The sequence below is a fragment of the Bufo bufo genome, chromosome 4 (genome assembly GCF_905171765.1).
Source record: "Bufo bufo chromosome 4, aBufBuf1.1, whole genome shotgun sequence".
In the NCBI taxonomy this organism is placed as follows: Eukaryota; Metazoa; Chordata; class Amphibia; order Anura; family Bufonidae; genus Bufo; species Bufo bufo.
Genome location: NC_053392.1, coordinates 226382529 through 226404391, shown reverse-complemented (window position 1 = coordinate 226404391; position 21863 = coordinate 226382529). Strand labels below are relative to the sequence as shown.

Sequence of the window (21863 nt, the reverse complement as noted above, 5' to 3'; positions counted from 1 at the left end):
ACCTAATCGGTAATGCTCCCTTGCTTGGAAGTGGTAGCCGTAACTGTTTCTCAGGCTCCCTCTCCGGAATCAAACCCTGATTCCCCATTACCCATGGTCACTGTGGTTCGCATTGAAAATAACATTGAAAGTCGATAGGGCAGACATCCGAATGGATCATCGCCGTCATGGGGACGTGCAATCGGGCCCAGGTTATCTAGAGTCACCAAAGCGGCAGCAGGCCCTCACCCTTAATTTTTTAGATGGTCAGATCAGCAGGCCCTTGCTCCAAATGTTGTTCAGGGTAACCAGCAGGCCATCAATCATAATTTTTAATGGCTGTGTATGATGCCCTCCTTTATGTGTAACAAAAGGTTTATTGTAGTGCCGGCTCCTTGTAATTTTTTGCAGCCCTTTCAGTTAGTGCATAGGCTTTATGAGTGTAGGAGTCCCACTACCTGAACAATTGTACCACAATGTGAATGAGGCCCTCCTTTATGTGATATACAGGTTGTATCGGAGTGCCTCTTCCTTGTAATTTTTAGCAGCACTTGCACTTTATATACAAGTAAATATACAGGAAAGAATGTTTCCGAACAATTTTTCCTCTAAAATCGATTTTATCTTCGGTTTGGTGCGTATTATTGTCAGTCTGAAAAAGAGGCGTACTACTCGGACAACATCGTTCCCAGCAGCGACCTGGGAGTCCAAGATGCATCCAGACATCCTCCCCATGCTGTTCCGGAACCATTTCGGTGGTGTTTCCATCAATTTCTGACCTTTTCCTATGAACCAGGCACCCTCCCCTCTTCAGAGCAGAGGGTGCCTAGTTTAATGCTCGGGTTCTCTCATTGACTTCCATTGTGCTCCCGATGTGTTCAGCCCGAGCCCACTAGCACCCGAGCACTATGGTGCACGATCAACACTATTTATTACATTATATTAAGTCCTCTTAAGGTTACCAAAATTAATGCTTCGTGAAGCATCTGACATGTGTACTTCTCAGCATTTGAAAACGTATTTACAGGAAATGTTTAAGCTACGCCCTCTTTCATGTTCTATTTCACAAGAATTCCCAAAGACATCCAGCAGTGCCCACTTTGAAGATATTTACATAAGTTGTATCCACTTGAGGCTCTTTTCAAGGTAAAATGTATGCCACTAAGATAAGAATATGTGACAAAATGGTAAACCACATGTATGACTACACTGGACTACCTTGAAGACAGCTAATGTTACTGTAGTTTAAAACTTAAAGAAGACCTGTCACCTTTCCTGGCATGTCTGTTTTATTAACTAATTGTATTCTCCAAGTAATAACAATTCTGGAGCTTCTTTTCTTATGAATCTATGTTGTGCAATTCTTTTAGTATTCCTTCTAGAAGTTGTGAATTTGCCAGCAGTCTAACTGAAGGTCCAGATAGGTGTTACCAGTAGAAGTGTGTCCCTGAAAAGTCTCACACTATCCAATGAGTGCTGCCAGTGGCAGACTGTATAGGGACACCCCCCAACTAGTAACACCCAGTTGGACCTTTAGAGCTGTTTCACACAAGCGTGTGCAGTCATGAAATCACGCGCCATGTATAAGTGCGATGCTCCGTTCTGGACACTTCTCATCTTGCAGGAGCACATGGCATTATCATGATTTATAATGCTGTGTGCCTCTGCATGACCTTATTATTACAGAATCATAGTGACTGCTTTATGTCAGTATTATCCTGTAGAAGGAAGGTCCTGCAGAGACACACAGCATATAAATCAGTATAATGCTGTGGGCCCAATGAAAATACACAAATGCTGTGCTGAACTGAACATATACTGTATGTGTATGGGGACTCAGGAGGGAATGGGCAGAGATAGCTGTCTGTCGACAGCTAATGAATGTGTATGGCCAGCTTAAGGCCTCATGCACACGACCGTGCTGTTTTTTGCGGACCGCAAACCGCGGATCCACAAAAAACGGAAGCCGCCCGTGTGCCTTCCGCAATTTGCGGAACGGAATGGGCGGCCTATTGTAGACATGCCTATTCTTGTCTGCAAAACGGACAAGAATAGGACATGCTATATTTTTTTTTGCGGCCCCATTGAAGTGAATGGGTCCGCACCCAATTCGCAAATACTGCGCTCGGATGCGGACCCGAACAACAGTCGTGTGCATGAAGCCTAAGACTGAAGATGGAATTAACCCCTAAAGAAACGTGATGATAAGAGTTGAATTTATTTGATGTAGCCATATGGACACCAGATGGCACTATTCCTCTACTAAGCTTTCTGCAATAATATTATAATATCAGGTGCATTATAAGACCTTTAGTACATGCATCTTGAGCTTAGTTTATAATAATGCCATAAAGGAACATCTTTGTCAAGCTTCTTTAAGGCATGGAAAGGTTGTACCAGTACAAAGTGGCAGTATTTGTACAAGCAGTGTTTGAATGTCACGTTTAACTATTCACATTTAATATTTTTAAGGAATATTGTGGGCATATGTCATAAAATTATGATTGTAATGTTTCTTCCATCTGGAACCCCTGCCCATGCCAAGAATGAAGGGATCAAGGTCTTTTTGGCTCTTTCCCTAAAGTTTAAAGCCCCTGTAAGCAGGAAGGATAGCACAATTTAAAAACGGTTAGGTGCAATTCTCTGTACAGTATTGAGCATGTTTGCCTTTAGTGAAGAAACTTAAAAAAAAGTGACATGCTTAACTAGTTTAATACCCCCAACCTGGGGGTATTCCTTTTGTGTTCTTTAATTGCTGTGTTCTTATATGTTTTATATGCAATTCTATGTAATGTTATGTATGTCACATGTACATGTCATTTAATCCAGCAGGGGGAGGTGTTGATTGGCAGTGGCTGGCTGTAACAGGGCCTAACCACCCTGTTCCACCTCTCCTGGTAGAGTGGGCTGGCCTGACATCCTGCAAGGAGTGGTAAGTCTAGTGTAGTTCAGTAATCTAGAGTCAGAGTTATGCCTCATTTACACATCAGTGTTTTGGTCAGTGATTTCCATCAGTGATTGTGAACCAAAACTAGGTGTTGCTCTAAACACAGGAAAAGGTGCAGATCTTTCCCTTATACCTAATGTCGTTGGAGACTCCACTCCTGGTTTTGGCTCACAATCACTGATGGAAATCACAGACCAAAACACTGATGTGTGAATGAGGCATTAGGCGGTGAGGTCCTGTCCAAATACTGGGTGAGTGAGGCAGCGGCTTGTAGACCACCCACTCCCAAGTACCATATCGTTCCCTCTCTGAGGGAAGTTCAGGACCCAAATTATCCCTCTCCTGCTATACAGTTGAGAAGTAGGTAGAGAACCCACTCCAGTGAAACTATTTCACTCAAGGGAAACCTTAAGATACCAGACAGTAGAGTGAACTGTGACATCACTTCTACAGACACTGCTGTTAGGTAAAGGACAAAGGTTAAAGACACCCTTCAGCAGGATACCACTAGGACAGCAACATCTAAGCGCAGAACTGCAGCCATCCAACTAGCCATCATACTTCCTCAGCTGGTGCCAAAGAAGAATTGTACCAAAGCCTAAATAACTTTCACTGCAATGGACACCAGGGAGCAACGGCCTGAGAGAGTACAGCGTGATGCTACAACTCTACATCAGGGCCACTACCACTCCCATCCTCTACTCCATGGGGCTCGCATGCATAAAATTGATGTCACAAACAGCTTTCGCACCTTATTTCTTTTGGGCATAAAATATTTTTTAAGCCCCTCTAGAAATGACTTTATTGCTGTGGAACTGTAGCAAATGGCACCACAAACGGTGCTCCAGAATAATAGGGGTTAATTGTCCAAATTGAAATTGTGCCTTGCGTGCTGCTGCTCTGCCTCCAGAGCAGGAAAAAATTATTCCACCCTGTTCAAGAGCGGCAATAGAAAACTGTGCCTCCAGAGGCCTAGTTTTTCTGGTCATGGGAGCAGACCAAGTACTACCAGAAATGGCCAAAAAGAACCCAGATTGGGGAGCCCGGATGTGGGGCAACGAGCCCGAAGTGCAAGAGATTATACGGGAAATACAGTATGCCGGGAAGAAACCACAGCTTTTGGCAACTTCATCACGCCCTGAACGCACCGGCCGATGCGATAAACACAGCTGAACCTCCTGCCGCACTGCACAGAGCTGCGCCTATGGAGGTAGGACAAGATCTAAGAATCTCTGCATGTGTGTTGGCCTATGCTAATGACCCCTGGCACTATAAGACCTTTCTGCCATCATCTCTGGGACTAGATATACTCTATCCTCAAGCTACAGCAGAATTATCTGGGCCACTTGGGCCCTCTTCATTAGCTCAAGAGGCCAGTTTCATCTGTGCCTTACTGGAGGTCACCAGAGATTCACAGATAAAATCTCCACTGGATTTACAACTGCTGCAAACCAGGCCGTGGGTTCCCACCAGGCCTGAAGTTCTTCAGTAAAACTAGAAGACTTAGGAGCCCAATGAGCTTCAGGAGGGTGAGATACATTAGACTGGCTCCTGTTTGTCTGTTTGTTTGGGCCCTACACAACCACCCTCCTGCCTCTTGCCTACAAAAGGGTTTCCCTTTATCTATTTCATGTTGGCGCCTGTTGGGCCTTACCTTATCAGGTTAAGCAAAAAAAAAAAAAAACATGAGATCTGTTTTACAACATTCTAAGTCATGTGCCTCAAGGAAAAGACTCAAACATCACCTGCGCTCCTTGAGATGTTTTTGCAAAATTTTTAAGGACTGTACCCTCTGCCATGAACTCTAATGGATCTGAGCAGCAGTGTGACCTGGTTTTGTCTTTCTGGGACTCTTGTTTCTTCCATTTTACTAGCCGCAAGTCCAGGATTTACTTGTGTTTGCACTTTAAGTGGACATTTTTATCCATTTTAGTCTAGGATAGCTAGAATGGCATATTCCTTGGCACTCTGGCCTATTATGTACCCCTGGTAGTTAGAATTGCTAGCCTAGACATTGTTTTGTTGTATAAGCTTTATATCCTGAACCTGGTCTCTTCACAGCAATGGAAGGGGGTCAGAGATAATTGCAGCCTTGGGCATCTGATGCAAGACGACCAGGAGGAGACCACAAGCACAGCCCGAAGACGGCTTGACTTTCACCAACTGTGTGTGTAATAAATGAAGGAAAGACTTAAATGAAACATTGATATCCCAGACAGCTGAGTGAACTGCAACATTGCTTCTACAGACCTCTGTGAGGTAAGGGACTAAAGACACCCATCATCAGAATACAACTAAGGCAACAACATCTAAGTGCAGAACTACAGCCATCTAACTAGCCATCATACCTCCTCAGCTGGATACAGAGAACAATTGCACCAAAGCCTGCTGCTACTGTAGGTATTTTCAATTTCTACATTGCACTTAGTAAAAAGTACTTTGTTACATTCAACTCTGGCCTCATTCTTCAGTGCTATAGCTTTCACTGCAATGGACCCCAGGGAGCAACGGCTGGAGGGAATATACCTTGACACTATAACACTACATCAGGGCTACTACCACTCTCATCCTCTATACTGGCTCCCATGGGGGCTCGTTACACTAGCACTGTGATTCCTTTATTCTGAGAATTAGTGGAGGTACTAGTAGGTGGACACGCATGATCAGATTTGCCATCACTCCTTATTATAGGAGTTACCCATAAAGGTTATGTACACCTTTGAGGACATTTCTTATGGTTGCATTCATTACATTTTGGGCTTAAAATATTTTTTCAATTAGTCTTTATTCAAAAATTTCTGCAGTTTCTGAAATATACAGGTTAAAAATCAGTCTGCAAGCTATCACAGTCTGTTTTCTGCGAATCCCGTCATCTGGTGGCTCATGTGTGTACCTCTTATCTCTGATCTCCTGATCACATAAGCACTTATTTATAGCATATTCTTAACAGTTTGATAAGAATTAAGTTATAATAAGTTTTTATTAGGTCAGGAGATCAGAGGTAAGAGCTACATATGAGCTGTCGTGATTCAAAGAAAACTGACGGTGGCAACTTGAAAACTGACTGATTATTTTCCCTTGTATCTCAGAAACAGCTAAACATTTTTAGGAAAGACGAATTTAAAAAACATTTTTTAAGCCAAAAAAGAGTAAAATGCAATCATAAAAAATGCCCCCAAAGATATATATAGGCTTTAAAACCCCTCTTATAGAAAATGTGTAAAATGAACATAGCAACATAACATATGAAGGGATTACATGAATTATGCATGTTTCTTACTTGTTAAGCAGACAACTATAGTCACAGCCACATCCTGAACAAGGAGCTGATAGTTGGAAAGAATATTAATTTGCTGCAAAAAGGGAAAAAATTTAATTTAAAATTATAAAAAAACACCTATATTAAGTTGAGATATGTACAGTTATTTAGTAAGATACTTAATCTTAAACAATTACTAAGGTAAAAGCTGCTTATATACTCTAAAGATACGTCAACTGAAGGTGACAATTTTGTGGGGAAAAAGTGACCATCAAATGTGTATTTGGGCTTCCCAACTCTCTCCAGTGGCAGGTGTCAGGGGAGTTAAGAATTGGGTAAGTTGGATTTCCACTGCCCGATGTTTTTTTTTCCTCTGAGAGATATGCCGGTGATGATTATAGACCAGAGCATGTAAACAATGTTTTAAACTCAATTCAAATATATTTCTTTCATTTTATAGGGTAGCCTATTCAGGCATAAAAAGTATTACTTAAAGGGATTCTCTGGGAATTAAGAAAATGAAAAGTCTTAAATATTGCTTTATTATAAATATACTCCCAAATACATTCCATTAGTTATAATGGCTTGTTTTGTCTGGGGAGCAATCATCAGGGAAATAAAATGGCCACTGTACTATGTTTATTTCCCCCGATAATTGATCCCCACACAAAACGAGCCATTATAACTAATAAAAGGTATTTGAGAATACATTTATAACAGAGTAATATTTAAGTATTTTCTTAATTCCCGGAGAACCCCTTTTAATAGATATGTTTTATAAATAATATTAAAGCTTATTTTATTAGGTTACAGAAAAACCCTGGCACTTGTGGGGACTGAAATGCCCTTCTAAGGCCAGTTTCACAATAGCGGCAGGGGAGTCCGGCAGGCTATTCTGGTGGGTGAACAGCCTGTCGGATCCGTCCTGCCGCTAGTTCACGCGTGCCCCCGGACTGCCGCTCCATCCCCATTGACTATAATGGGGGCGGAAGTGGAGTTCCGGTGGCAGCACGGCAGCGCACGGCGAGAGGCAGCCGGACTAAAAGTACTGCATGTCGTACTTTTAGTCCGGCTGCCTCTCGCCGTGCTCTGCTGTGCTGCCGCCAGAACTCCGCCCCCGCCCCCATTATAGTCAATAATGGGGGCATATGTGAACTAGCTAAAGGACGGATCCAAAAGGCTGTTCACCCGCCGGAACAGCCTGCCGGACTCCCCTGCCGCTAATGTGAAAGTACCCTAACACATAGGAAGACACCAGTAAAATAAATAGTACATGATCGTTGGGGCCTTGGTATAGATTTTACATTGACATCCAAAGGTTTTATATTATATCTGTGCTGACAATCCATTGATTATTAATACATGACTTTACCCAATATAGTAGAAGTAGACAAACAAATTGGATCATCGCATAAAGTGTCATGTACTTGAAAACACAGAAAGAGGTGATCAAGGCCGCTCGTCCTTCCCTAAACAGAAAAAAATGAGTCAGTAAATCATGACACTGAGCAATCAATAATCTAATTCCACATACATACACTAATCTCTAATTCCACATACAAAGAAAGATCCCAGGATAGGATTTATATTCTGACTAGGCGTTGTTTTGGGACAAGTAGATGTTTATCTATGAAAACATTTTAGCTGTTATTTTTTCGTATCTAGAATAGTTTCGAAATGATATACTAATTAAAGGATTAACCTTCAGCAGAGGCGTACACAGATTTCATAGGGCCCCATGGCAAAACATAGTATGGCTCCGCTGCTCAACCCAGTTTTCAAGTATGCATGTGTCAAACCCTTCCAGGGCACATAGAATACAGCTCCTCAAATTTCTGACGAATTGTCATTTTTTTTATTGAGTAATTGGAAAGAGTAGTGTCAGGAAAAGTAGAACAAGTGCTTAATAAATATGGTGCTCATTCTGAACACCATATCGCTCAATGTATTTACACCAGACAACTGGCATTAATTCATTTCCTTCACACAGTATATAACAAAACTTTCTGCCCTACACCCGGCAACTAGGGTAAGCTTAATACATAGGAATGCATACAGTTACTATTGACTTGAATGAAAGCTGTAAATAATCTACTCCTAGTGACGGCTGGAAATGCAGTTAATCTATTTTGGGAACAGGAGAATCAGTTCATAACTGAACCCCCCTCTCCACGTGCTCATAGCAGTCGTGTAGTCTGCCTGTATGATAGGCACACCACTAGTCTACAGCATTGCTAAAATAAAAGGAGCAGAGTTCTTCAGTCAGTACTCCTGATCTAAAAAACAATCTGTTACCAACGGCTCTGGTTCTTAGAGCAGCCGTGATTGGAGGAAGCTCAGATCCCAGCAGATAATTTGATTGACATGGCCTTTAAGTGTAGTAAAATCAAAGGGTATTCCACCTGCAATCTGGTCAATGGGTTTCCCAGTGACCTGATCATAGATACCGGGATTAATGAACACACCCCAGGACAGTCTATTCAGTAAGGTTGCTGCTAGGGCAAACAAGTGTTTTTTTAAGAGCAGCCTGTGCCATAGAAACAAAGAGCATAATATATTAGACCGCAGAAACATGCTATACAAGTAAAAAATAAAGTTGCAATTACTAATTTCTTAATGGAATTAAAATACTAATAAAAAATCTAAAAAAGATACAAAAACTTTCAGAAAGAAAGAAAATAAAAGTGATTATTTTGCATTAAATACATACATACATACATAAATACATACATCACATTGCGTAAAAACAAAATCACATACTTATTAGGTATCCACAAAACCGCAATAACCCAAAGCACTGATTGAACAGGTTATTCAGACAAGTGTGACCTTTTCGGTGACTATGGCAGCTAGAGCCTATCATGGTAACGTTTATTTTGAGCCCTGCAAACCATTGCAGTCTATGGTATAATTGATCTAATGTTTGCAAGTTCCACCTACCCTGAGGGAGGAAGTTGACTAAAATAAGTTAGAAAAAAAAATAAAAATATTCAGATCACCCCTCTTCCTCATTTTACATATGTTAAATGGAATGACAGCTTGTCCTGCAAAAAATATAAGCCCTCTATGGCCACTCAAAGTAGCCACCTTTTGCTTTGATTACTGCTTTGCACACTCTTGGCATTCTCTTGATGAGCTTCAAGAGGTAGTCCCCTGAAATGGTTTTCACTTCACAGGTGTGCCCTGTCAGGTTTAATAAGTGGGATTTCTTGCCTTATAAATGGGGTTGGGACCATCAGTTGCGTTGAGGAGAAGTCAGGTGGATACACAGCTGATAGTCCTACTGAATAGACTGTTAGAATTTGTATTATGGCAAGAAAAAAGCAGCTAAGTAAAGAAAAACGAGTGGCCATCATTACTTTAAGGCTGGGTTCACACGGGCGTTGCGGGAAAATGTGCGGGTGCGTTGCGATTTTTCCGCGCGAGTGCAAAACATTGTAATGCGTTTTGCACTCGCGTGAGAAAAATCGTGCATGTTTGGTACCCAAACCCGAACTTCTTCACAGAAGTTCGGGCTTGGGATCGGTGTTCTGTAGATTGTATTATTTCCCCTTATAACATAGTTATAAGGGAAAATAATAGCATTCTGAATACAGAATGCATAGTAAACTAGCGCTGGAGGGGTTAAAAAAATAATAATAATAATTTAAGTCAACTTAGTCCACTTGATCGCGCTGCCCGGCTTTTCCTTCTGTCTCCTTTGCTGAACAAGACCTGTGGTGAGCATTAATTACAGGTAAAGGACCTGTGGTGACGTCACTCCGGTCATCACATGATCCATCACCATGGTAAAAGATCATGACGTCACCAAAGGTCCTTTACCTGTAATTAATGCTCACCACAGGTCCTGTTCAGCAAAGGAGACAGAAGCAGATGCCGGGCTACGCGATCAAGTGGACTAAGGTGAGTTAAATTTTATTTATTTTTTTAACCCCTCCAGTGCTAGTTTACTATGCATTCTGTATTCAGAATGCTATTATTTTCCTTTATAACCATGTTATAAGGGAAAATAATAATGATCGGGTCTCCATCCCGATTGTCTCCTAGCAACCGTGCGTGAAAATCGCACCGCTTCCGCACTTGCTTGCGGATGTTTGCGATTTTTATACAACCCCATTCACTTCTATGGGGCCTGCGTTGCGTGAAAAACGCTGAATATAGAGCATGCTGCAATTTTCACGCAACGTACAAGTGATGCGTGAAAATTACCGCTCATGTGAACAGCCCCATAGAAATGAATGTGTCTCTCTGATGGGTTTGTTGTGTTTTTTCAGCCTAATGATGGCTTGTCACTGATAGTGACAGCTCTTTGGATCTCATCTTGAGTGTTGACAGCAACATATTCCAAATGCAAAAAGCACACTTGAAATGAACTCTGGACCTTTTATCTGCTCATTTTAATTGGGATAATGAGGGAATAACACACACCTGGCCATGGAACAGTTGAGAAGCGAATTTGTCTGTTACTTTTGGTCCCTTAACAAGTGGGAGGCACATATGCAAACTGTTTTAATTCCTACACCGTTCACCTGATTGGATGTAAATACCCTCAAATTAAAGCTGACAGTCTGCAGTTAAAGGACATCTTGTTTGTTTCATTTCAAATCCATTGTGGTGGTGTATAGAGCCAAAAATGTTAGAATTGTGTCGATGTCCCAATATTTATGGACCTGAATGTGTGTATATATATATATATCCGATTCATCAATTTTTTTTTTCATTTTTCAAATATTTTGATTTGTGTCTGAATTGACTGTACGCGAATCATTGGTCTGAAAATTGGTATATGACAATCAGGTCTCCTAGGACTCTTTTTTTATCTTTTCATTATTTTCTTTCTTTGCTCCTTTTTATAATATTTCATCTCTGAATGCAGTGACAGCAATAACAAATAATGTCAGAGTGACACTGACATATATACAGGTAGTTAAACGCATGGTTGATGATGTTAACAAAGAGTTTTGTTAAAAATACACTTCATGGCTGCATGTTTTATACTTTTTCATATTAAAAAGCTTCCTAAAATTGTCCCTTATCTGTGGCAAATGGTGTTTAAACACACATGGTGTTATCGTAAAAAAAAGTGGCTTGTTGGGACTAAACGTCTAAAAATTATGCCTTAACATAGGCAGGGTGCCTGCTCTTATTTTATACACACACAAGTGTTAATTGTCAGAAGAAACAGTGGCTTGTTCTGAACTAGCCACTAAAAATAATCTCTTTTAGCGGTGGCAATGGCAGCAGCCATATGGTACAAAATATGATGGTAAACAGGCATCCATACATTACAGAACATGATGGTAGGGCAACACTAGCAGTGGCATGATAGGGAAGTGTTAGCAAGGATGGATCCATTTATCAGCCTCAGCTGGAGGTGTGTAAAATAAACTTTACAAATCTATGCCTCGTTCATTTTGACAAAAGTGGTGTTTTCTACACTGTTGGAGAACAACTTTGTCCACCTGGGTGTCAGGATGCCTCACTGAAAACCCTCTCTGAAATTACATTGGAGGCTGAAGACAGTACAGAGAGAGCATAGGCATACTGGGCCAGTTCCGGACACTGTTCTAAGCAACTGCCCAGAAGTCAATGGGGTCAGGGGTCTGGGAACATGGTATGTGCTGAACAAAGGCCAGAATCAAGGTAGAAATGAACCTGAGTGCTCAGACAGTACTCCATTTGCTGATTTGAATCAGCCTGGTGCAGCACATGAAAAAAAATTCTCCACCCTAGTGTTAGTGAACTGGTTCCTGCGGATTCTGTTGCTTGTTGTAGTGGAGAAGGAGGGAGGTTGGTTATTTTGCGGGGGATGGAGAGGGGGCTCATACGTGTGGATGGCAGGCGTCTTCTCGACAAAACTTGCAACAAGCTGTGTATACAATGTACGGTATCCCTTTCGACAACAGGAAAACATTCCCTCATTTTGCTCTGATAGCAAAATTCTGAAAGCATGGCTATCCAGTAATAATCATATTGATTGACAGCAAGGATACAGCTGTCATTATTAGGGATGAGCAAAGCAAGCTTCAGATCCTAGATCCAAAGTCGCTTCGCTCAAAACTTCGGTTTAATGGTGTATGGAGATTCGTCTCGATACAGCATTAAAATGTGTAGACTCCGATCAGGCGAAGTGAGTTTTTCCCGAAGTCTCACAAGACTTCGGTATTTGATTTTTAAGCTGAAAAACCCATTTCAAACTTGGATCTGAACTCCATAGAGAAGACCAGGAGAAGGAGGACAGATTTGTTCTGACTGAGAATACTGGCCTGTTCTATTTTTGTCCACAGGATCCGGTGACTCTGCCTCATGTGCTGGAATAGAGCCCTGGTACCTATGTTTGTGTTTGAATGCCCATGGCTTATTTTAACCCTGCAGATATTGCACACGGCTGTGGTTTTGTGTGTCGGCCATGTAGGGGAAAACCTGCCATAAAGGAGTTGTTTGCACAGATCTAGAAGCAACCAAGCCTATCTGCTCTGGTACATTTTGAGCCTGAGCACAAGGCAATTTTGTGAAATTAGTAAATAATCCGCGATAGATAGATAGATAGATAGATAGATAGATAGATAGATAGATAGATAGATAGATAGAGTGAAGGTAATAAAGGAACAGTACAGTTTTGTTAGCTTATTCCATATTTGTTAGCTTATGCCATATTATTTAAAACATAAAATGAAGCTTTGACCTACTTGATCAATTGTGGAATACATCCTATGTTAGGAGTATGTGATGTGAATGGAGAGGCAACAGATGCTTCTTGCTCAGAAAGAGATATACCAGCATGGGCCACTTTTAGCGCCTAGGAAGAAAGAATTATATGCTGTTTAAAAGCTTTGTTATTTTGCGGCTTTCATGTTCCCTGGTTGTTTTTCATATTTTCAGCCAGATGTTGTAATGCGGTAGACAGGATGTTAAAAAAAAAAATCATACAATATGTTACAGTGAGTTTCAGGACATTTTGGGGGATTGTATCATTCTTGAATGCCAGTTTTCTGGCAAACAAAAATTAAAAATTTAAGTGCAAGTGCCATTTTGTGCCAAAATGTGTGCCTTTTACATATTACAGCTGAATTCTACACCAGCTCATTTTCTGGCGCATAGAAGTCCCCAAAAAGGTGCACTAGAATTTTTAACTCTTTAATATTTATCGTGCATTGTATGCCAGGGAAATTTGTTATTAACATTGGTCTTTTTACAAAGTAGCATGCCCTATCCCTTTATTGTTCACCCAGTGACATCAGTTTCAAACAGTGCATGTTAGGAAAAGTGCTGTGTTCTCATTAGATCATAACAGCAAAACTGCAGCAACAACCATGTACGTAAGCTCAGATGAGATGCTTGTAATAAATGTATGAGCACTGGGAATCCGAACACTGGAACCCATCATGAGAATGGAGATACCCCTGTGTGAATGGAGGGGTAGTGTACATGTATGACTAAGGCCCCGTTAACTCTCCATCGGACTGCTGAGTATAGCACTCATTTTACACTAACAATCAGGGAAAATATAAATTTTACTTACTCCACAATCGTTGGCTCCATCACCACACATGCACACATAGTAACTATTGAAGGAAAAACAAAATTAGTGTATACCATGCTGCACATCACTTATTTTGAGCCGTCTTCTGTGTCTTTATTACTAGGGACAGATTTATTGACAACAGGCAGTGGACTGCAAATTAGTGTAGGTGCAAGTGAGAGCCCTAGTGGCCATGACTTTACAGCTTTTTGTTTCTGGTGGATGCAGGTAGATTTTCTAAATGAAATGATTTAGAAATTTGCTATTTACACCATTCTCTATTAAATTAAATGTAATTGTCTCAAAGTACAGTGACTCTTTAAAAGCTTAAAGGGAACCTGTCACCAGGATTTTCTGTATAGAGCTGAGGATATGGGTTGCTAGATGGCCGCTAGCACATCCGCAATACCCAGTCCCCATAGCTCTGTGTGCTTTTATTGTGTAAAAAAACCCTGATTTGATACATATGTAAATTAACATTCCCTTTAAAGTTTAGATGCGTGGCCACCCTGCTCTGCATCTCTCCTATATCAAGGAACTGTGATCAGTGCGTCCAGGTTGGCTAGATTTTCACTGGGAGTCTGCCCTAGCCTGAAATACATCTGCTGCCTCATTAAGGGCTCTGGCTGCTGTTCTGTCCTCATGTGCTATACACCAGGGGTCAGCAACCTTCGGCACTCCAGCTGCTGTGAAACTACAACTCCCAGCATGCACACTTGCTTGGCTGTTCTCATACCTATAGAAGTGAACGGAGGATTCTGGGAGTTGTAGTTTCAGAACACCTGGAGTGCTGGAGTTTTCTAATCCTTGCTTTACACTGAAGCTGTACCTCATGCATAAGCAGGGCCGAGTGAACCCCCCCCCCCATAGTAATGTTCTTAGTGTGTTAAGTTCAAATTCCATATAGTCACATATAGTCATAAGAAATTTTGGTTAGAATGAGTTAGAGTTTGCTGAATTCAACACAAAAATTGCATTTACAAAGTGTTTTTTTAATTGTTCGCATTTATAAATATACATTAATGGAACTCCTGTATGTATACTATATACATGAGCTTAAAGAGGACCTTTCACCAGTCCTGACATTACCGTATAAGTACTTGGCAGTGTAGGGCATATTGATGACATGTGATATCAATTTTTTTTTTTTCTGATGGGCTTCTACGTTCCCCTGTTGGGCCCCCCGTTCTGATTTCCCGCCCTGTATGTAAATCCATCGGTACAGGGAGGAGGAGACAGTAACATCAGGATTTCCTGTATTATACAGCCGCCCCCCACCCCCCCACCCCCCACCGTGTATGGAGTGGGCTCAGCATAGCATTCCGCTCCATACATTCCTTCAGCCGCTGTGACACACAGGTACGTCACAGTGGTGAAGAGGTTAAAGGGAATCTGACACCAATTTTCTGCTGCCCTCAATTTTTAATCCTAACATCTCCAGCACATGCCAATGAGTCCCCATATTCATGAGCTCACGGCTTTGTAACTGAATCAGCAGCAGGTGGCTGGGGAAACCCAAGAGATCATAGATATTCTGGACTCATCGGCATGTGCTGGAGCTATTCAATAAAAGATTTTGGCAAAACCACTTCATCAATTAACAAAACTGATCCAGCATTTTGCTAAGACGACTTGTCACTTGTTTATATTGCCCTTAGTTAGGACACTATAAAACTGGTGACAGGCTCCCTTTAAAGTGACCATCTGGATCAAGTAAAAAAAAAATCAAATCAACCGGGGAACAAACAGAGCTCTTATTTGGTGCCCTTCTTTCCATCTTTTCAGCTATATATCCACCATTTCCTGGATTTCTCTTCTGCCATCCAACATGGCCACACTGCTTCACAGACTATACTGTGTATGTGGTAGACCAGGATACTTCCTGCTGCTCTCGAATTGGCCATAACTGTTCATATGAAAAGTGTCGGCCAATCAAAGAGCAGGGCTGGAAAAGCAGGAAGGATCTTGGACTATGAAATGCATAATGTCCATCAGGTAGTCTGAGAAGCAGGGTGGTCATCTTGAATGGCAGAAGAGAAATCCAGGAATTGGTGGATATGCAGCTGAAAAGATGGATAGGAGGGCACCAAATTAGAGCTCTCTCTGTTCCCCAGTTGATGTGAATTTTTTTATTTCATTCAGATGGTCACTTTAAAGGGAATAAGTGACAGGTCTCCTTAGCAAATTGCTGGATCAGTTTTGTTAATTGATAAAGCCGTTTGCCAAAGAGGATGCAGTAAATCTTTGAATCTGCAGCTGAAAAATGAAAAAGAGGTCACATATAACTATTCTGTTTATTCCACAGTTAATGTGATTTTTTTTTCTGGAACTGCATTAGCTCAGACTAATCACATAATGTAGCTTATTAATGGATACTTATACTGTAAATACCGGCAAAATATATCCACCTCGCAAACTAACACCGTGGCTCCTTATTTATCATAAGTTCACTAACAGAAGTCTTATATTAACCCCTTAAAGACCGAGAAATGTTTAGTTTTTGTTTTTTACTCCCTGCCTGCCAGAAGCCATAACTTTTCCTTTTTATTTTTCCATTCACATAGTTGTATAAAGGATTGTTTTTTGCAGGACAAGTTGTACTTTCTAATTGCACCATGCTATACTGATTTAGTAGGAAGATGGGGTGGAATTAGAAAAAAATAACTGCAATTCCACCATAGTTTTATGGGTTTCCTTTTTATGCCCTTCCCTATGCAGTAAAACTGATCTCTTACCTTCATTATCCTGGTCAGTATGATTACAGTGATACCACACTTAGCATTTTTCTTCTATTTTAATACTTAAAAAAACTAAAAACTTACTTTTTTTCTTTCCATCACTATATTCTGAAACCCACAGTGTTTAATTTAAGCCTGCAGAGCTGTTTGAGAGCTCATTCAATTTCTTGGGAGATGAAGTTACAAAAAAATGGCCAATTTTTTTCCCATTATAGCGTTCACCATGCTATAAACGTGTGATGAGCAAAGTTATTAAAAATTCAATTTGGCTGCAAAGTTCACAAAGAAATTTGATTTGTTGCAAATTACTTCATCACGAATCCCATTCCACTGTATGTAGCGGGCGCAATGATGGGGAATGGCAGTTGTCCCCCACCACCCGTCATTGAACCCCTCAGATGCCACGTTCAACGCTGATCGCAACATCTCACAGTAACATTAATAAATTGAATATTTCCTGAAATTCGGATCAAAGTCCACTATTTTGCACTTTGATTCGCTCAACACTACCTATGATCTTTATTTTTAAATTTTTATTTTTAATATATTTTCATTTTTAATATTTTAATATTTTTTTATATGGATGTTCCATAGGAACACTGCTGTGACAGGCCTTGGAACCCTCAGAGGGTCCAAGGCTGCCATAGGAACCGAATGTCTCTCTCAATCATTGTGCAGGGGAGCCGTTCGGGGCCCTGGGAGCATAGCTCTCCTAGACAGAGCCCTCTCAAATTTGTTTTACACAGCAGGTACTGGTGGCTATGGCTCCCACTCCACTTTGAAGAGACAACTTGCATTGTACATATATAACGCATATTGATAAGGGGTTAATTTAAGGGGGTAATTTAAAATGTTATTTAGTACTATGGTTCATATGGATAATGCAGTTATATTTAAGACTGTAGGAAACATACTCTAGTTTTTGGAATTCCTCGATCAGACTGGATTTTTGTCCTGGTGACATTCTTGCAAAGATGGCTCCATTCACCAGAAGCTGCAATAAAACACGTGTACATTGTATTAAAATCTATAAGGAAATATATCTTTAGAAAATGACCTATTGTTTAATTCACTGTGCTTCACATGTTCATTGCTATGGGTTCCATACAGATCAGTGGAGCATATGGAAGCCTTGTATATGGACAACCATGTGCAATAATAAGCAGAGCAAACCTCTGTTGGTGCTAGGCAAATTTGTTTCTGAGCATGCACAGAGCACAGGATCACACCTCTTGGGGATAGAGATAGTAGATATCAACCATGGCCAGCTTATCCTGGGACCAAAGGCAGAACAAATAAGATAACTCATAACAACATCCACCGGTAAAAAGATTCCCTTTACTACAATTTACATTATGTATCTTTCTAACCCACACAATAAAAATTTATGTGGGAGTGGTTCTTTAACATGGATTTACAGCACCGAAAATACACATTTTATTTGCCTTTAGATTGACTAGTTCCCCACCCTGCATTTATTAACTTGTTAAAGGATAATTACCGGATATTCTATAGTGTTGAGAGACATACTGTGCAAATGAAAATAATATGCTTTGTCAAGTTATCAGAGGTTGAAGTCACAATTAGTAAAATGAAAATTATTTCACTGATTTCATTAATAAGATATGTGGTAAAAAAAAAAACATTTTATTTTAACAATACAAGTGTTTGATCAAAATCTACTATACTTCAAATATTATATCCGAAACCTCCTTACTTTTGGCATTAAACTCTGGAAGTGATGTAAAACAACTTGATAAGTATTTCCACTCATAGCAAAATGATAGTTCCCCTGGGCCTCCTCTAAAATTGTTCTACCTTCGATGTCAATGTTAACAGACACCTGTAACGTGAATATATAATAATATAAAGTTGTAAAATATTTCATTCAATATATGAAAAATATTTACAGTGAAGCTACAGGAACAAACAAATCGTAAAGTGAAAAATAAAAACACCTTACTGTCATATCCTCTGAACTTTGATCAAGTCCTTCTACTGGATGCCAGGAAATCTTTGCTGAACTCACTCCACTTGGTTCTTCAGCTTCTACAAGAATTACATTGCTGTTTGCTGGAATTAAGCCGGATGTTCTTGCTACTGTTATGGCGGTTTGTAAGTTGTCCCCTGTAAAAGTAAAACTGGATTGTGAACTCAAGAAAATCTCAATAATAACTTTTATTTTATATATTTTTATGCCAAATATGAACTGATCTGTATAGTAGGTCATCAATCTCAGATCGGCAGGGATCCGACACCTAGCACCCTCGTCGATCAGCTGTATGATGTGACGGTGCACACGTGCCATCTCCTTTCTCTCTTCCTGTTCACTGTTGCTTTGCCATAGACAGCAGCGGTGAGCAGGAAGACAGAAGGGAGATGGCACATGCACACTGCGCGGCGTCTCCTCGTACAGCTGATGGGCAGGGGTGCTGCATGTCAGACCCCCGCCGATCTGATATTGATGACCTATCCTGAGGATAAGTCATCAATATTAAAAGCCCGGACAACCCCTTCAAGCATCTTATAAAGAATATGGAGGTCACCCTACCTCTATAAGCCAGGGCAGAGATCAACTGCTGTGGACCCAGGCCATGCATGCATTACATTAATTTGCATGGCCAGCATGCAATAATATAGTAACTTAAAAATGTAAATAACATTTAAATAATGATTAAAAGAATATATAGCGGCTCACTTTCCTGGTATCAAAGGATGGGTGCTCTTGTTTAAATAGTGATTTCACAGATTAGTGTAATATGTTTTTCAAATGTAGCAGGCACTCCTCATCTGGATATATAGGTAATCAATAATATTATTATTTATTATCACAACAACAATAACTTAAAATAACAGTTTAAACAATAAAATAATAAAAATATAAAAACAATGTGTACAATTGGTGGTTATTAATAGCAGCAAAATTGATAACAGCAAAATTGATGACAGCGGTTATTTATAGCAGCAATATTGTGAAAGGATTAGTTGTTAGTAGCAGCAAATGTCATTAATACTTGTAGTTTTCGATGACAATGGTAGGAGCAATATTGAGGTAGTAGTTGTTAGTTGAGGCAGTTTAATAATTGTTAGTGACAATAATTGTCAATGGCAACGGTCATCCATAACAGTCAATGAATGGTCAATAGTATCCACCAGTTTTAAGATACTCTGTCCCCCTCACTTTAAAGGCATGGATGCTGGTGATCACATTGATTTTATTACAATGTCTGTTTTAGCATATATCAATATTATAAAGTTCAGTCTGTTATTGGTTGAACTTCTGATGTTGGTCAGGAGTTTAATTTACAGAGGCATCCGTGTCTGGTATATTGGTGAGAAATATTTACTACTCACTGTTTTCCTTGTTCTGAAAAGCTGTAGTATTGTACTGATTAGAGCGGCGTCCCACTCAATATACAGTGCACTCACCCTCCTTGACCACGGTGCCCCAGCTGCCGCCTCCGTTTGATGTTCACCTGTGTGCTTGAGCTTGTTTCTGTCGTATCTGAAAATACCCTCCTAATAAAGCGATTATAAATCTTCCAGACACTACTGGCAAGTGATTACAAGTTTTCGAATACCTTTGGCAAAATCAAATACAAATCGAATTTTCGCCATTTCAAGCAGCCCTTCCAAATCTCGCGAGATTACAAAACAAAACTCACAGCCATCACGTGAGACGCCGCTTTACGACGGAAACAAGCTCAAGCACACAGGTGAACATCAAACGGTGGCATGGTCAAGGAGGGTGAGTGCACTGTATATTGAGTGGGATGCCGCTCAAATCAGTACAATACTACAGCTTTGCAGAACAAGAAAAACAGTGAGTAGTAAATATTTCTCACCAATATACCAGACACGGATGCCTCTGTAAATTAAACTCCTGACCAACATCAGAAGTTCAACCAATAACAGACTGAACTTTATAATATTGATATATGCTGAAACAGACATTGTAATAAAATCAGGGTGATCACCAGCATCCATGCCTTTAAAGTGAGAGGGACAGAGTATCTTAAAACTGGTGGATACTATTAACCATTCATGGACTGTTATGGATGACCGTTGCATTGACAATTATTGTCACTAACAATTATTAAACTGCCTCAACTAACAACTACTACCTTAATATTGCTCCTACCATTGTCATCAAAAACTACAAGTATTAATGACATTTGCTGCTACTAACAACTAATCCTTTCACAATATTGCTGCTATAAATAACCGCTGTCATCAATTTTGCTGTTATCAATTTTGCTGCTATTAATAACCACCAATTGTACACTGTTTTTATATTTTAATTATTTTATTTTTTAAACTGTTATTTTAAGCCATTGTTGTTGTGATAATAAATAATAATATTATTGATTACCTATATATCCAGGAGTGCCTGCTACAGTTAAAAAAAAGATTTAAATAAGGCTGTTGGAACATTTCTGGAAGCTGAGTTTACCTTGCATTTTCATTTAAATAAGTAAATTTATAAAATGTTACCCATCTGAACCCAAGTACCATTGGTTTGATAACAATATATAGGTATTAGTGCCTCCCAACTCTGGCTGGAGTACCAATGGCATGGAGAGTCACATTTGAACAAAAAATACTGTGGTTTGTACATATATTTGCCACTGATAAATTTTTATGACACTTGATATAAGGCAAACTATTCAGACAATTGTTTTGTTTCGGTAAATTATACTGACTTTAAGAGAAACATGTAATGAACCACTGGCGCTATATACTTTGCAAAGCTGCAGTGTCACCGCACTCCCGTAAAGTGCTATAATACTAAGGCAAACATATAATAACAAAAGTTGTGACACCGCGCTCAGCTAACCTCACAGCAACCCCCTATACTACCATACACAGATTCAGGACACCGTGATATATCGTATACCATTCAAGCCTACCTTGATCTGGGCACTGTCAACACTTTTCTTGAACTTCTAGTGATTCGGCGTGTTTCTCACGCGATTGTAGGTGAGGCTAGTTAAGGTTCTTTCGGCGCAGGGGGTCTTATTCTATGGTAAGCAGTTTTTCTTGAAGTTATGCCACCGGCCACCGGGGCGAAATTCAAGAAAAACAGCTTACCATAGACAAAGACCCCCTGCGCAGAAAGAACCTTAACTAGCAGCGCCTACAATCGCGTGAGAAACACGCCGAATCACTAGGAGTTCAAGTACAGTGATGACAGTGCCCAGATCAAGGTAGGCTTGAATGGTATACGATATATCACGGTGTCCTGAATCTGTGTATGGTAGTATAGGGGGTTGCTGTGAGGTTAGCTGAGCGCAGTGTCACAACTTATACTGACTTTAGTTTCTTCATTTGTCCTACACTTTAAAACAAAACTAAGATATTCTGTATTTACACATTGGATTACTGAATTTATAATAGATAATATAAAGAAGACCCATT

The 21863-nt window shown here is 40.2% G+C and overlaps 1 protein-coding gene across 1 annotated transcript in view; it reads right to left on the bottom strand.

Moving 5' to 3' along the window:
- Positions 1–21863, bottom strand: part of LOC120997964 (probable cation-transporting ATPase 13A4) — a 119319-nt gene that overhangs the window by 20807 nt on the left and 76649 nt on the right. Inside the window, exons 19-25 of the mRNA XM_040428348.1 lie at positions 18409–18572; positions 18163–18288; positions 17360–17439; positions 13708–13750; positions 12875–12984; positions 7558–7654; positions 6207–6279 (exon numbers count right to left, since the gene is read on the bottom strand). Coding sequence (XP_040284282.1) covers positions 6207–6279; positions 7558–7654; positions 12875–12984; positions 13708–13750; positions 17360–17439; positions 18163–18288; positions 18409–18572 — 693 coding nt within the window. The remainder of the gene's footprint in view (positions 1–6206; positions 6280–7557; positions 7655–12874; positions 12985–13707; positions 13751–17359; positions 17440–18162; positions 18289–18408; positions 18573–21863) is intronic.